This window comes from Mustela nigripes, chromosome 14 (genome assembly GCF_022355385.1).
Source record: "Mustela nigripes isolate SB6536 chromosome 14, MUSNIG.SB6536, whole genome shotgun sequence".
Taxonomy (NCBI): domain Eukaryota; kingdom Metazoa; phylum Chordata; class Mammalia; order Carnivora; family Mustelidae; genus Mustela; species Mustela nigripes.
The window spans coordinates 70,477,012-70,491,092 of record NC_081570.1 but is presented as its reverse complement, the minus strand read 5'-3'; the positions used below and the strand labels follow the sequence as shown (position 1 = coordinate 70,491,092).

Genomic DNA, 14,081 nt, shown 5'->3' with positions numbered 1-14,081 from the left:
CAGAGATAGCTTGATTTTTGTATAATTCTTTATCTTTGAAATTAAAAACTTCTATCAAGATATATTTAGGTATTGGTATTTGTATTAATCTTTGTCAAAACACAATGAGCTCATTGAATCTATAGATTCAGGGTTTTTTTCACTTAAGAAGTTTCCCTGAATTATATTTTTTTATTATTGTTCCTATTTTATTGGTCATTATCTGTTCTGAAGGAATGCGATTTATTCAATTTGTAGCGTTTGCTACTCTAACATAATTTTTACCTCATAATTTCTAGCCTGTCCATTCCCCCTAGATCCTGGTAGGTTTTATCAAGCTAGTTCTCCATATCATTAATGTACTTTCCTGCAGTGATTATTTTGTTCTTTATTGCTTCTAATGCAGCTTTATGTTCTGCAAATGCCAGGTTCATTTTCTTATATCAATCTCTTATCATAATTTCTTTTCTATTCCTGCCTGTCAGACAGCTCTCTTCTCATCCTACTCTCTTGGTTTAAAAAAAAAAAAATTTTAATCTTATCTTTCAAGTGAACACAGATTCATGTTCACTTGGAATTTTTAAGAATTCAACACAGATACTATTTATAATTTCTTATTTTTAAACTCTCCCCAACATATTCTAAATATAAGTTCATTCTTTTCCTCTCAAATTCTGTGATTTATCCTTTAATGATGCATAATCTCATTCATGGGCTCCATGTTGTTGCTTTTCTTTTTTATCCATTTATAAACAATGAGAAGACTTTCAAAACTTTACAAATGCCCTCAAATAAGGTGGATCATCTCACTTCCTATTTTGCTGTGTTAGAATCAGTTTCTCAAATCTTTTAGTTGGTACATATTTATATTATCACTTAAAAAATTCAGGGACTTTCAGAAATGGGAATGGAGGCAGTACCACAGGGTTTCTTGCTGGTGGTGATACCCACCACATCAAGGAAGAGCCCTGTTATATATGGAAGTAAAAAAGCCACCTTTTAAACTTGGAATAGCTTAACAATTCTTGGGTGTCCCATAACTGTTTTAAAATGAAAGTAATCACCAGTGTTGGATCTTCTACTCATCTCCCCCAAAGCCTTTCTTATAAGCTTCATCCATCCCTCCAAGTTAGTGAGGGTAGAACTATTGTTTATTAATTTTCCATAAAGGCAAGCTACTCAAAGTAAAACTGTTAGACTTTGGTGTATGATCTTCAATCTGATACTGTATATTTTTGGCCAAGTACAGTTTCTTAATTCTAAAACTGAGAACTGATAAACTGGTTTTCCAGTTTTGTGTTCTTACATTTTTAATCTAGAAAATACAGACCTAGGAAGGGGAGCTTAAGTAAATGCTTGTGCTCAGCTCTATAACTTTCCTGTCATTCACAGCAGGTTAAGCTGCTTCTTCAGAAGTTTGCCCTTCACTGCAGCTAGGCCAATAAGAATTCTCTTCTGGAATTCTGAAATAAGGGTGCTAGTTTTGTTCTGATAAGCATATGAATCAAAAACTAAAACACAGGTCTGATATTTTTCATTGAAACTGTAAGAAAAGTACTCAAATATAGGTAATTTTGTCATTCATTTATTCTTTAAGAATTTATGAGTTCATTACCACATTTGGTGCACTGGTATAGCTACTAGAAATGATACCCTTGACTTAAGGAGTTCAAAGTTTGGAGACTGAAAACTGAAATGCCAGTATATAATTTCAGTATAATTTAAACAATTGGTATAATTTATAAGTCTGTTTTGGGAGTACAGGGGAATCACCTAACTCTGTAGAGTCTATGATTAAGGCACTGAAAAGCTAACTGGTTTTCATAATTTTTATGACAGAAGATATAAATACGAAAAGGTAGCAAGGAATAATATGTAGTATAGTATGGCCAGTTCAGAATTTTATGAGAGATGCAGATAAATAAAGCCAGAAAGGTAGATGATTGATCTTACATACTTTACTTTAAGGAATTTAACCTTTATCTTAGAGACAATAAGGAATAACTGAAAGTTTTCATGTTGGGTCACAAAATGGGCATACTGGCATTTAAAAAATGGCAGCATGTTAAATGAATGATCTGGAAGGATATAAAACTGGAAGCTGTGAGGCTGGTGAAGCAATTACTAGAACAGGACTGAGAATATATAGAATGCCTAATCTTAAGCATTCCCAGTGTTAGTGTGACTAGAGAATATTGAGTGATTTCTGAGGCATTTCTGATATAGAATCAATAAAAATTAATGACTGAGTGCCTGCCTAAGGGGTGGGGTTAAAAACAAGTTAGGAATTACTATAAGGTTTCTGTTTTAAATTCCTACATGGGCACTGGGCTCATTAACAAAAATAGAAATCGATGAAAAAGGAGTAGATTTGGGATGGAAAGAGGAAATTCACATTTGAGCTGAATCTTCAGGTAACAACTGAAGATATGGGCATGGATGAGATCATTTGGAGAAAATATAGCATTAAGAGAGGGCCAAAGATAGATTCTCAGAGAAACCTAACACTTAATAGGCAGGAAGGAGAAAAAGAGTAGCTTTTTAACTAGAAAAATACCACATGCATATAAATACCACATGTATAGCTATAAACTCAGATAAAAAGGACTAGCATTTGTTTATTTTTATAAGTAAAATCACACTTCATTTGTGATTTCCCACATTTTGAAATGGTTAAGGCTTGTAAACACTCTGATAGGAGTAAAATTAGTTGAAATTGGACAATACTGAAAAAGTCAGAATGTCTAATTGTGATTAGTAAGATTCCTGTGGTAGAAAGGGCTATAAGGACAAGACAATATGTTCAAGTATATCAAACATTATCTGAATAATCCATACATTCTTCAAAGAGAAATTAAGCAACAGAAAAGAAGCAAAAATTTTCTTCAGCTAAAATCAATACATCCAACTGTAAAACCTCTAGAATACTACAGTGGTTACCTAAAAATTCTGTTTTAAACCAAACTTTCAAAGAAAAAAACACTTACTGGCTAGAGCCAAAGAAATCTAATATTTTAAGTATGATAACCAGGTATATTCAATTTTGATACCCACAGAAATCCTAAGGAATGTTAACATGCTGATTTTGTAATATTAGTCCAAATTTCAAAAACTAGATCAGAAGGATCTATCTATTAGCAGAAAAATAACAATAACAATTCTTAATATCTTGCAAGTGAAAATGTCCTTTAATGTCTAGTATCATTTTATAAACAAATACCTAACAGTGCTGTAGAGACTTATGGTATATGGCAGCAGGATTAAAAAAAAAATTATTGGCAGTAATGAGGTGATCTCCAATTATGGAAGAAAAGGCACATTTATTTTGAATTCCATCATTATATAGGTTCTGAATTCCAATTCCAAATCCTTTAAGTGTAAATTATAGATTGTTACATATTATTAAAAAAAAAATAACAGTTCTCCTAAAAATGTATCCGATTCAAAGGTTAACTTATAAACATCCTCTTTTTTAGTTAAACAAAAAGATGCAAATGAATTATGCTCTAAGCAAATATTTCTCACTCTAACAACAGGATATCTATTTTTAGCTGCAGGTTTGGCTTAAAGTGAACAGCTTTTATCCTATGATAAACTGCAGTATATACTGTAGGATGCTTTCTCAAAGAACATTTTTGGACATGTTTCAAAAAAAAAGTCAATATAAAAACAAAAAAGGAAACTAATGATCACAAAAGTACTTATTCTAACAAATTATTTCCCCTTACAACAGTATCTCTGAAAAATTTTAACAAAGCCTCCAAAACCAAAATGCACATATTTATTTCATCATCAAATCTTTATTTCTCAAGAACTGTAGTTAAAAGCAACCAATAAATCAACAAAATTCTAGCAGCATCTTATTTAAGATTAGTATTTTTTTAAAGATTAATATTTGAAAAATATCAAAAATAAGCTAACAAAAATTAATATTAGAATGATAAACCAATAAATGGAAAGTTTAATTATCTTCAGGATCATATACTATAAAGAAATTTCTCTCTTATCATGGTGGGTCTTTAAAATACTCACTCATTTGTAACACAATAACAACAGTATTTAATGAATACAATAAATCAAACCATAAAGAAAATTAGAGACTGATTATTGGTATTGACTATTAGCAGTGGTTTTACTTGTCCACAGTTCTCAATAGATTTTAAAAGCAAATTACTATAATTCCAAAATGCAAAAGCATCAACAGAAAATGTAATTCACTATAGCTCTGGCTTTACAATTTCCCCTTTAGAAAATATTTTTTCCTCTTATATTTAAATATTTTTAAAACATATAGCTGCAGAGGCTCAGAGAGCATACTTACCACTCATGATGAAAATCAACCTTTCCAAAACATATTGCTCAAAACAACAATCCAACAGCAAAGGGAGTTATGCTAATCTCTAGAGGTAGACGAACCGATGGTGTAAACACATACACTGGAACATGCAGCACACAGAAAATGAAAATAGCTTTCTTTTGTTTAAAAAAGAAAAGCCCCTAGAACCAAAGCATAACTGCCCAGCATGAGATATCACTAGTAAACAACAGATTAATGCCAAAGATGTGTATAACGAGATTTAATTTCTTTCAAGCTGGTTATCGTAGTCTCCTTCATATACCACTAGAACAACTCAAAATGGCAGGGAGAAAATGTTCAAACCAGGATGTATAAGATGTTCTCAATTATATCAGCATGAGTTGTTACCACGGCAACATTAGACCAGAATTATCGGTTCACTTGTAACCAAGGAGTAGCTTTTCTAAAGCTTTAATCAAGCAAGACAAATAAAATATCTTTTTATTTTAGAGCCACATGATTTAAAAATCATCACGTTTCTTAAATTCAAGCACTTATCTACCCTTTTTACATCTTTCAAAGATATAAAAAAAAAATGCTGTTTTCTTCAAATACTCACACAATCCCATGTTGAACCTGGCAAGGAACAAACAGCAGAATGATTGCACCTAAACGTCTTTCAATTACACCAGCTCTTACTGCTAGCTGTGGACCTCACTGATATTAAAATGCTGTGTGCTGTTGCTAGTGACTATTGGCGATGAATCTTATTGCCCAGATCGCTGATAGCTTTCATTTTTCATGAGCCAGAAAGCTATACTGCAGCACAAATGTTAACCATTTAAACATTCTGTATTACGGAAGAAACAAAAACAACCCTATATGTTCCTTCGTTTATAAAGCAGAATCATAAAATAATTTATTTATAAACTTCCATTAAATTCAGCATTACAAACAGTCTCAGATGCCACTTAGTGGTTTTCAAAAGAGAATAATATACAAAAAGTTACTGAAGATTACTGTTGAAATGTAAAATTCCTTACATCAAAGAAGATGATGATGACAGTTGTATAGCAAGGTGGGCAGACTGGATAATATGGGGAACAGACTATTCTGATTCTTAGAGACCTAAGTTTTGTAACAAAATGGTACAAAGGATATATAGAATAGTAGCTTATTAAGTTTGGAACTTCAGCAAGTGAACTTGCCATTTTGAAAGTTGCCAGGTGAGATAGGACTTCTGGTGATGGAGGAATGAGTAAGTCAGCAAATCTTTTCTCTAAGAAACAAATATGAAGCTGAACAAAGTTGTCAAAAACAACCACCTTGTGGTTCTGGAAATCTAGCAATCACAAACAACAAATCAAGAAGCATGTATTCATGAAAAACTGCTAAACTTTGTATAAGAACAGTGGAAGTCTGTGGTGGTCTTGCTTAGTGCTGCTCCTGTTCCTTCAACAGCTCAGTCAGTGCAGTATTTCTATCAGGTAAGGCTGGCCATGACAACTAGCAGCTTTGCTGCCAGAAAGGGCTGACGTGATATACAGAGGAGACAAGAAAAAAAAAATCATCCCACACATGATGTTGTCAATAAAAACAGCAAACCGTAGGAAATGAATAGGGAAAGTATCCAGCTTTGCTACTCTAGTTGTGGCCTTTCATAGGGGTGAGCAGCAGACTGGTGGTCTAGCAAGAAATTTAACATGGAAAATGGAAATGAAAGAGTCAAAGAGGACCTAAATAAGCTCCTCACATATCCCTGGCTAACTAGGAAGCTATTCCCATAGGGGAGACCCAAGAGGGCCCTGCAGAAAGTTAAAATTGGTACAGACATGAAAACTGCCTGAGCACCTAATGTCCCTTTCAACACACAAACAGCTCCATCAGCACAGACTTGCTCAAAGTGTTTGAGCACAACCTCTGATCAGTCACTGAACAACAACTAAGTACATAGACACAGGGTAAACCCTAGTAGAGAAACCAGACATCATAGGGGACAGACCATACATTAAGGCCAAAAAATTATTAAAAATAAATAAAAAGAAACAGGGAAGAAAAAATAATCAGAATCTAGAACTGCCACAAAATTATCATTTAAAAAAAACAATTTTTTTAACAAAATTATTATATAATCCATAATGTAGAGGAAAGGCAGTCAATAGAAAATTTCTCTGAATAGGCTAAGATATAGGATTTAGCAGACAAAAGACTTTAAAACAGCTATTATAAATACATCAATGAATAAAAGGAAATGTTTAAAGAATTAAAGGAAAATGTAATGGCAATATAATAATAATGTTTCAATACAGAAAGAGTAATAATTTATAATATAAATATTACAGACTTCAGGGGCACCTGGGGAGCTCAGTGGGTTAAGCCTCTGCCGTTGGCTCAGGTCATGATCTCAGGGTCCTGGGATTGAGCCTCACATCGGGCTCTCTGCCTACTTGTGATTTCTCACTCTGTCAAATAAATAAAATAAAATCTTCAGAAAAAAATTATAGACTTCAAAAGTACAGTAACCAAAATTTATAAACTGACTACATAGACCCAACAGAAGTTCTGAGGCCAAACACTGCATCAGTGAAGGTGAAGATAGATCAATACAAATATCCAAACTGAAAAATACAGAGAACAAAAGATAGGGAAAAAATGAACAGAATCTCACAAATCTGTGGGATATCAAGGGTAGCAGCATACATGTATAGGAATCCTAGAAAGAGAGGTGAAAGACAAAGGGCAAAGAAAAAATATTTGAAGAAATACTGGTTGAAAATCCAACTGGATGGTAAACAATACCCCACAGATACAGAAGTTCAAACAATATCAACTAGAATAAACACAAAGAGATCTATACCCAGACACATCATACTCAAGTTTTTGAAAGACAAAGTCAAAGAGAATATCTTAAAAGCAGCAAGAGAAAAATGACTAATCATGTACAAGGGAAAAAAATAGAATTACCAGAAACAGGGAAGTTAGAAGGCAGTGGAATGATATGTTCAGACTGCTAAGAGAAAAAAGAAACAAACCTGTTCACAAAAATTTTCTACCCAAAACACTATTCTCCAAAAACAAAGGCAAAATAGACCTTTCCAAATAACTAACAGCTGAGAATGTTTGTTGCAAACAGAAATACTTAAGGCTGTCCTTCAGGCTGAAAGGAAATGATACCAGACAATACTCAAATTGACAGGAAGAATGAAGAATACAGGAAATGGTAAAAAATATAAGTAAAAAACTTTATAAATATATACTTTTCTGTCTTCTCTTAATTTCTTTAAAGGACTTAAATTGTATGAAATTGCTATGCTGGGTTTACAAAAATGTACATGTACTATATGTGAAAATAACACAGAGCTGGAGAAGAAATGGAGCTATATTGGATTAAAATAGCTATATTTCACTAGAATTAAGTCAGTACTATCCTGAAGGAGATTGTGATAAGATAAAATGTACACTATAACACTTAAGCATCAAGAAAATATCTTTTAAAAATTTAGTTAAAAAGCAAAGAGAAATTAAAATGGTACCCAATACATATTTGTTTAACACTAAAGACATAAAAGAGAAAAATACACGAAAACTATAAGACATATCAAAAACAAATAGCACAAAGGAAGATGGAAATCCAACCATATTAATTATTACATTGAATATGAATGGAATAAAGACAGATTAAAAGGCAGAAATTATCAGACTGGATCATAAAAAAGCAAGGTCCAACTGTATGCTATCTACAAAAGCCAGATTTGAAGATATAAATAGATTGAAAGGAAAAGAAAAAAAAAACACCATGCAAAAAGTAACCATAAGACAGCTGGAGTACCTAAATCAGTATCAGACAAAATAGACTTTAAGAGGAAAAAAAAAAAGTACTTCAGACAAAAAAGGACATAATGATAAAATGGCCAATACATCTTAGAGATTTAACAATTAGAAATCTATATACACTAAACAAAATAGCTCCCAAAACGCTAAAACAAAAATAGCAGAATTAAAAGAAGGACTAGATAATTCAACAATTATAGTTGAAAATTTCAATATTCCCCTCTCAATAATTCATGGCAAAACTAGACAGATAATCAGCAAAGATACAGAAAACTTGAATAATACCATTAAAATTTGACACTTATAAAACATAGCACCTAACATCATCAAAATACATGGTCTTTTCAAGCACAAATGGAAATTTCCATATTAAGCATAAGCTAAACAATATATTAATCAGAAAGGACTAGAAATCATTCAAAATATGTTCTTTCATTACAGCAGAATTAAATTAGAAATCAACAACAGAAAATTTGGAAAGCCCCAAATATTTGGATTTAAATCACAAAGAAATCTAAAGGATGATTAGAAAATATTTTGGACTGAATTAAAAACACCTACAATGAGAAATCAACATTTATGAAATGGAGACAAAGCAAAGCTTATAGGGAAATCTGTAGATTTAAACACCTATATTAGAAAAGAAGAAAAGTCCCAAACAATAATCTAAGCTTCTCTACCTTAAGAAACTCAAGAAAGAAGATCAAATTGAACCAAAACCAAACAGCAGGTTAGAGGAAAATTCAATGAAATAGAAAATAGTAAAACAACAGAGAAAATGAATAAGAGCAAAGTCTTACTGATACACCTCAAGCTAGACTGACGAAACATTAAAACTCATGAAACATAATAAGACAAGACAAAATAGGGAAGATAATAATTACCCAAATGAAAAATGAAAGAACATTATCATTGACATTAGAGAAATTTTAAAAAATTATAAGAGAATACTATAAACAACTTTATCTTGATTATGTAACTTAGATGAACTGGACAAATTCATAGAAAGACAAGTTAGTGAAACTAACTCAAGAAGAAAGAGAAAATCTGAGAAGACCTATGAACAAATTAAAATGTTGAATTAGGGCACCTGGGTGGCTCAGTGGGTTGGGCCGCTGCCTTTGGCTCAGGTCATGATCTCAGAGTCCTGGGATCGAGTCCCAAGTCAGGTTCTCTGCTCAGCGGGGAGCCTGCTTCCCCCTCTCTCTCCTCCTGACTCTGCCTACTTGTAATCTCTGTCTGTCAAATAAATAAATAATTAAATATTTAAAAAATTTGAATTAGTAATTAAAATTGTTCCCATAAGAAAAAGCTCATTTCCATATAGTTTCCTCAGGGGAGTCTATGAAACATCCAAAGATTTAGTACCAATCCTACATAAACTTTTTCAGAATATAAAGGAGGATGTGACACTGCCCAATTTATTCTATAATGTTTGATACCAAAGCTAGACAAAGCTAGGCAAAGATCATAAGAAAACTACAGACCAATATGCACCGCAATGCAACTATCACAATCAAAATATTAACACACCTAATCCAACAGTATATAAAAAGGATTATATACCATGACCATGTAGGCTTTGTTGCAGGAATGCAAGGTTGGTTCAACACTGAAAATCAATTAGGAAATATGCTGTATTAATAAAATAAAAGACAAAACTACATAATCATCTGTATATATAAGGAAGAAGCATTCCATAAAATTCAACACCTGTGATAACTAGGACTAGAAGGGAACTTCATCAAGCTAAAAAAGTGCATGTGTGTGGGGGGGGATACTCTATAGCTTACCTCATATATAATGGTGAAAAATGGAATATTTTTCCTCCAAGAACTGGGAATAAGGCAAAGATGTTGGCATTCACCACTTCTATGCGATTTTGTGTTAGAAGTTTTAGTCAGTGCAATGAGGTAAGAAAAAAGGCATACAGATTGATAAGAAAGAAAGCTGTCTTTATTTGCAGATGATGTAATTCTATATGTAGAAAATTTTAAGGAATCTACAAAGAAACTACTAGAACTAAAAAATGAGTTTATTAACATTATAGGATGTAAGATTAATATAGAAAAATCAATAACATTTTAATATACTAGGAACAAACAACCTAAAAGAAACCACTCCATTCACAACAGTGTTAACAGAAATAAAATATTTAAAAATCAATTTTAACAAGACTCTTGCACTAAAAAAATAGGAAACACTGCATAGAAATTAAAGAACATCTATAAAATGCAGAAATATTTCATCTTCATGGATTATAACACTCAATATTGTTAAAAGAGCAATTCTTTACAAATTAATCTACAGATTCAGTACAATTTCTATGAAAAATTCTAGCAGATTTTTTTTTTTAAGAAACTAATAGCTGATCAAAGGAAACAGTAAACAAAACAAAGAGGCAACCCATGGAATGGGAGAAGATATTCCCAAATGACACTACAGACAAAGGACTGATATCAAGGATCTATAAAGAACTCCTCAAACTCAACACTCAAAAAACAGATAATCACATTAAAAAATGGGCAGAAGACATGAACAGACACTTCTCCAAAGAAGACATACAAACGCTAACAGACACATGAAAAAATGTTCATCAACTTTAGCCATCAGGGAGATGCAAATCAAAACCACAATGAGATACCACCTTACACCAGTTAAAATGGCCAAAATTAACAAGACAGTAAACAACAAGTGCTGGAGAGGATGTGGAGAAAGGGGAACCTGTTTACACTGTTGGAGGGAATGCAAGTTGGTGCAGCCACTTTGGAAAACTGTGTGGAGATTCCTTAAGAAATTAAAAATAGAGCTACTCTATGACCCTGCAATTGCACTTCTGGGTATTTACCCCAAAGATACAGATGTAGTGAAAAGAAGGGCCATCTCATCTGTATTCCCAATGTTCAGAGCAGGAATGACCACAGTTGCCAAACTGTGGAAAGAGCCAAGATGCCCTTCAACAGATGAATGGATAAAGAAGATATGGTCCAAGGAGGGGAGAATTCAAGAGATAAGTGATATCATAAGATGAAACAATATCAGAAAAATTAGGATTCCAGAAGAAGAAGAAAAGGGGGGCAGAAGGTATATTGGAGCAAATTATAGTACAGAATTTCCCTAATATGGCAAAGGAAACAAGCATCAAAATCCAGGAGGCACAAAGAAACCCCTCAAAATCAATAAAAATAGATCCACACCCTGTCATCAAATAGTAAAACTTACATGTCTTAATGACAAATAGAAAATCCTGAAGGCAGCTCGGGACAAGAAGTCTGTGACATACAGAAATATTAGACCGGCAGCAGACTTATCCACGGAGACCTGGCAGGCCAGAAAGCACTGGCATGATATATTCAGAGCATTAAATGAGGAAAATATGCAGCCAAGAATACTATATCCAGCTAGGTTATCATTGAAAATAGAAGGAGAGATAAAAAGCTTCCAGGACAAAGAAAAATTAAAAGAATTTTCAAACAACAAACCAGCCCTATAGGAAATATTGAAAGGGGTCCTCTATGCAAAGAAAGAGCCTAAAGTAGTAGACCAGAAAGGAAAAGACAATATACAGTAATAGTCACCTTTCAGGCAATACAATGGCACTAAATTCATATCTCTCAATAGTTACCCTGAATGTAAATTGGCTAAATGCCACAATCAAAAAACACAGGGTATCAAAATGGATTAAAAAACTAAACTCATCAATATACAGTCTACAAGAAACTCATTTTAGACCCAAAGACACCTCCAGGTTGAAAGTGAGGGGGTGAAAAACAATTTGCCATGCTAATGGATATCAAAAGAAAGCTGGGGTGGCAATCCTTATATCAGATCAATTAGATTTTAAGTTTAAGCCAAAGACTATTATAAGAGATGAGGAAGGACACTATATCATACTTAAAGGGTCTGTCCAACAAGAAAATGTAACAATTTTAAATGTGTATGCCCCTAATAGAGGAACAGCCAACTATATAAACCAATTAATAACAAAATCAAAGAAACACATCAATAATAATACAATAATACTAGGGGACTCTAATATCTCCCTCACTGAAATGGACAGATCATCCAAGCAAAAGATCAACAAGGAAATAAAGGCCTTAAATGACACACTGGATCAGAGGGACATCACAGATATATTAGAACATTCCATCCCAAAGCAAAAGAATACACATTCTTCTCTAGTGCACATGGAACCTTCTCCAGAATAGATCACATCCTGGGTCACAAATCAGGTCTCAACCAGTACCAAAAGATTGGGATCATTTCCTGCATATTTTCAGACCACAATGCTCTCAAGCCAGAACTCAATCACAAGAGGAGAGTTGGAAAGAACAGAAATACATGGAGGCTAAAGAGCATCCTACTAAAGAATGAACGGGTCAACCAGGAAATTAAAGAAGAATTGAAAAAACTCATGGAAACAAATGAAAATGAAAACACAACGGTTCAAAATCTGTGGGACACAGCAAAGGTGGTCCTGAGAGAGAAGTATATAGCGATATAAGCCTTTCTCAAGAAACAAGAAAGGTCTCAAATACACAACCTAACCCTACACCTAAAGGAGCTGGAGAAAGAACAGTAAACAAAGCCTAACCCCAGCAGAAGAGAAATAATAAAAGATCTGAACAGAAAACAATGAAATAAAAACCAAAAGAACAGTAGAACAAATCAATGAAACTAGGAGCTGTTCTTTGAAAGAATTAATAAGATTGATAAACCCCTGGCCAGACTTATCAAAAAGCAAAGAGAAAGGACCCAAATAAATAAAATCATGAATGAAAGAGGAGATCACAACCAAGACCAAAGAAATACAAACAATTATAAGAACATATTACGTGCAACGATATGCCAGCAAATGTGACAATCTGGAATAAATGGATGCATTCCTAGAGATGTAAAAACTACCAAAACTGAACCAGGAAGAAATAGAAAACTTGAACAGACCCCTAACCACAAGGAGATTGAAGCAGTCAACAAAAATCTCCCAAAAAAGAAGAGCCCAGCACTAGATGGCTTCCCAGGGAAATTACATCAAACATTTAAAGAATTAATACCTGAAACTGTTCAAAAAAAAAAAAAAAAAAAAGAAAGAAAGAAAGGAAGAGAAAAAGAAAAAGAAAGAAATGGAAGGAAAACTTCCAAACTCATTTTATGAGGCCAGCATTATCTTGATCCCAAAACCAGACAAAGACCCCATCAAAAAGGAGAATTATAGACCAATATCCTTGATGAACACAGAAGCGAAAATTCTCACCAAAATACTAGCCAACAGGCTCCAACAGTACATTAAAAGGATTATTCACCACAGCCAAGTGGGATTTATTCCTGGGCTGCAAGGTTGGTTCAACATTTGCAAATCAATCAATGTGATACAATACATTAATAAAAGAAAGAACAAGAACCATATGATACTCTCAATTGATGCTAAAAATGCATTTGACAAAGTACAGCATCCTTTCTTGATCAAAACTCTTCAAAGTGTAGGGACAGAAGGTACATACCTCAATATCTTCAAAGTCATCTATGAAAAACCCACAGTGAATATCATTCTCAATGGGGAAAAACTGAGAGCTTTTCCCCTAAGGTCAGGAACAGGGCAGGGATTTCCACTATATCCCCTGCTATTCAACATAGTACTAGAAGTCCTAGCCTCAGCAATCAGAAAACAAAATAAATTAAAGGCATCCAAATAGGCAAAGAAGAAGTCAAACTATCACTCTTCACAGATGATATACTATATGTGGAAAACCCAAAAGACTCCACTCCAAAACTGCTAGAACTTGTACAGGAATTCAGTAAAGTGTCAGGATATAAAACCAATCCACAGAAATCAGTTGCATTTCTCTACACCAACAACAAGAAGAAGAAAGAAAAATGAAGGAGTCAATCCCATTTACAATTGCACCCAAAACTATAAGATACCTAGGAATAAACCTAACCAAAGAGGCAAAGAATCTATACTCAGAAAACTATA

The 14,081-nt window shown here is 33.3% G+C and overlaps 1 protein-coding gene across 9 annotated transcripts in view; it reads right to left on the bottom strand.

Annotated features, from left to right (window-relative positions):
• PRKACB (protein kinase cAMP-activated catalytic subunit beta) overlaps window positions 1–14,081 on the bottom strand; it is a 124,746-nt gene that overhangs the window by 43,691 nt on the left and 66,974 nt on the right. For 2 of the 9 annotated variants that reach the window (XM_059375258.1, XM_059375261.1), the window contains exon 1: window positions 4,896–5,006. The exons of 3 other annotated variants lie outside the window; for them this stretch is intronic. In XM_059375258.1, the coding sequence (XP_059231241.1) occupies window positions 4,896–4,905 (10 nt within the window). In that variant the 5' untranslated portion in view covers window positions 4,906–5,006. Of the gene's footprint in view, window positions 1–4,300; window positions 4,619–4,895; window positions 5,008–14,081 lie in introns of those variants that run through there. 4 more of the 9 variants (XM_059375256.1, XM_059375260.1, XM_059375255.1 and 1 more) reach the window with 3 other exon arrangements.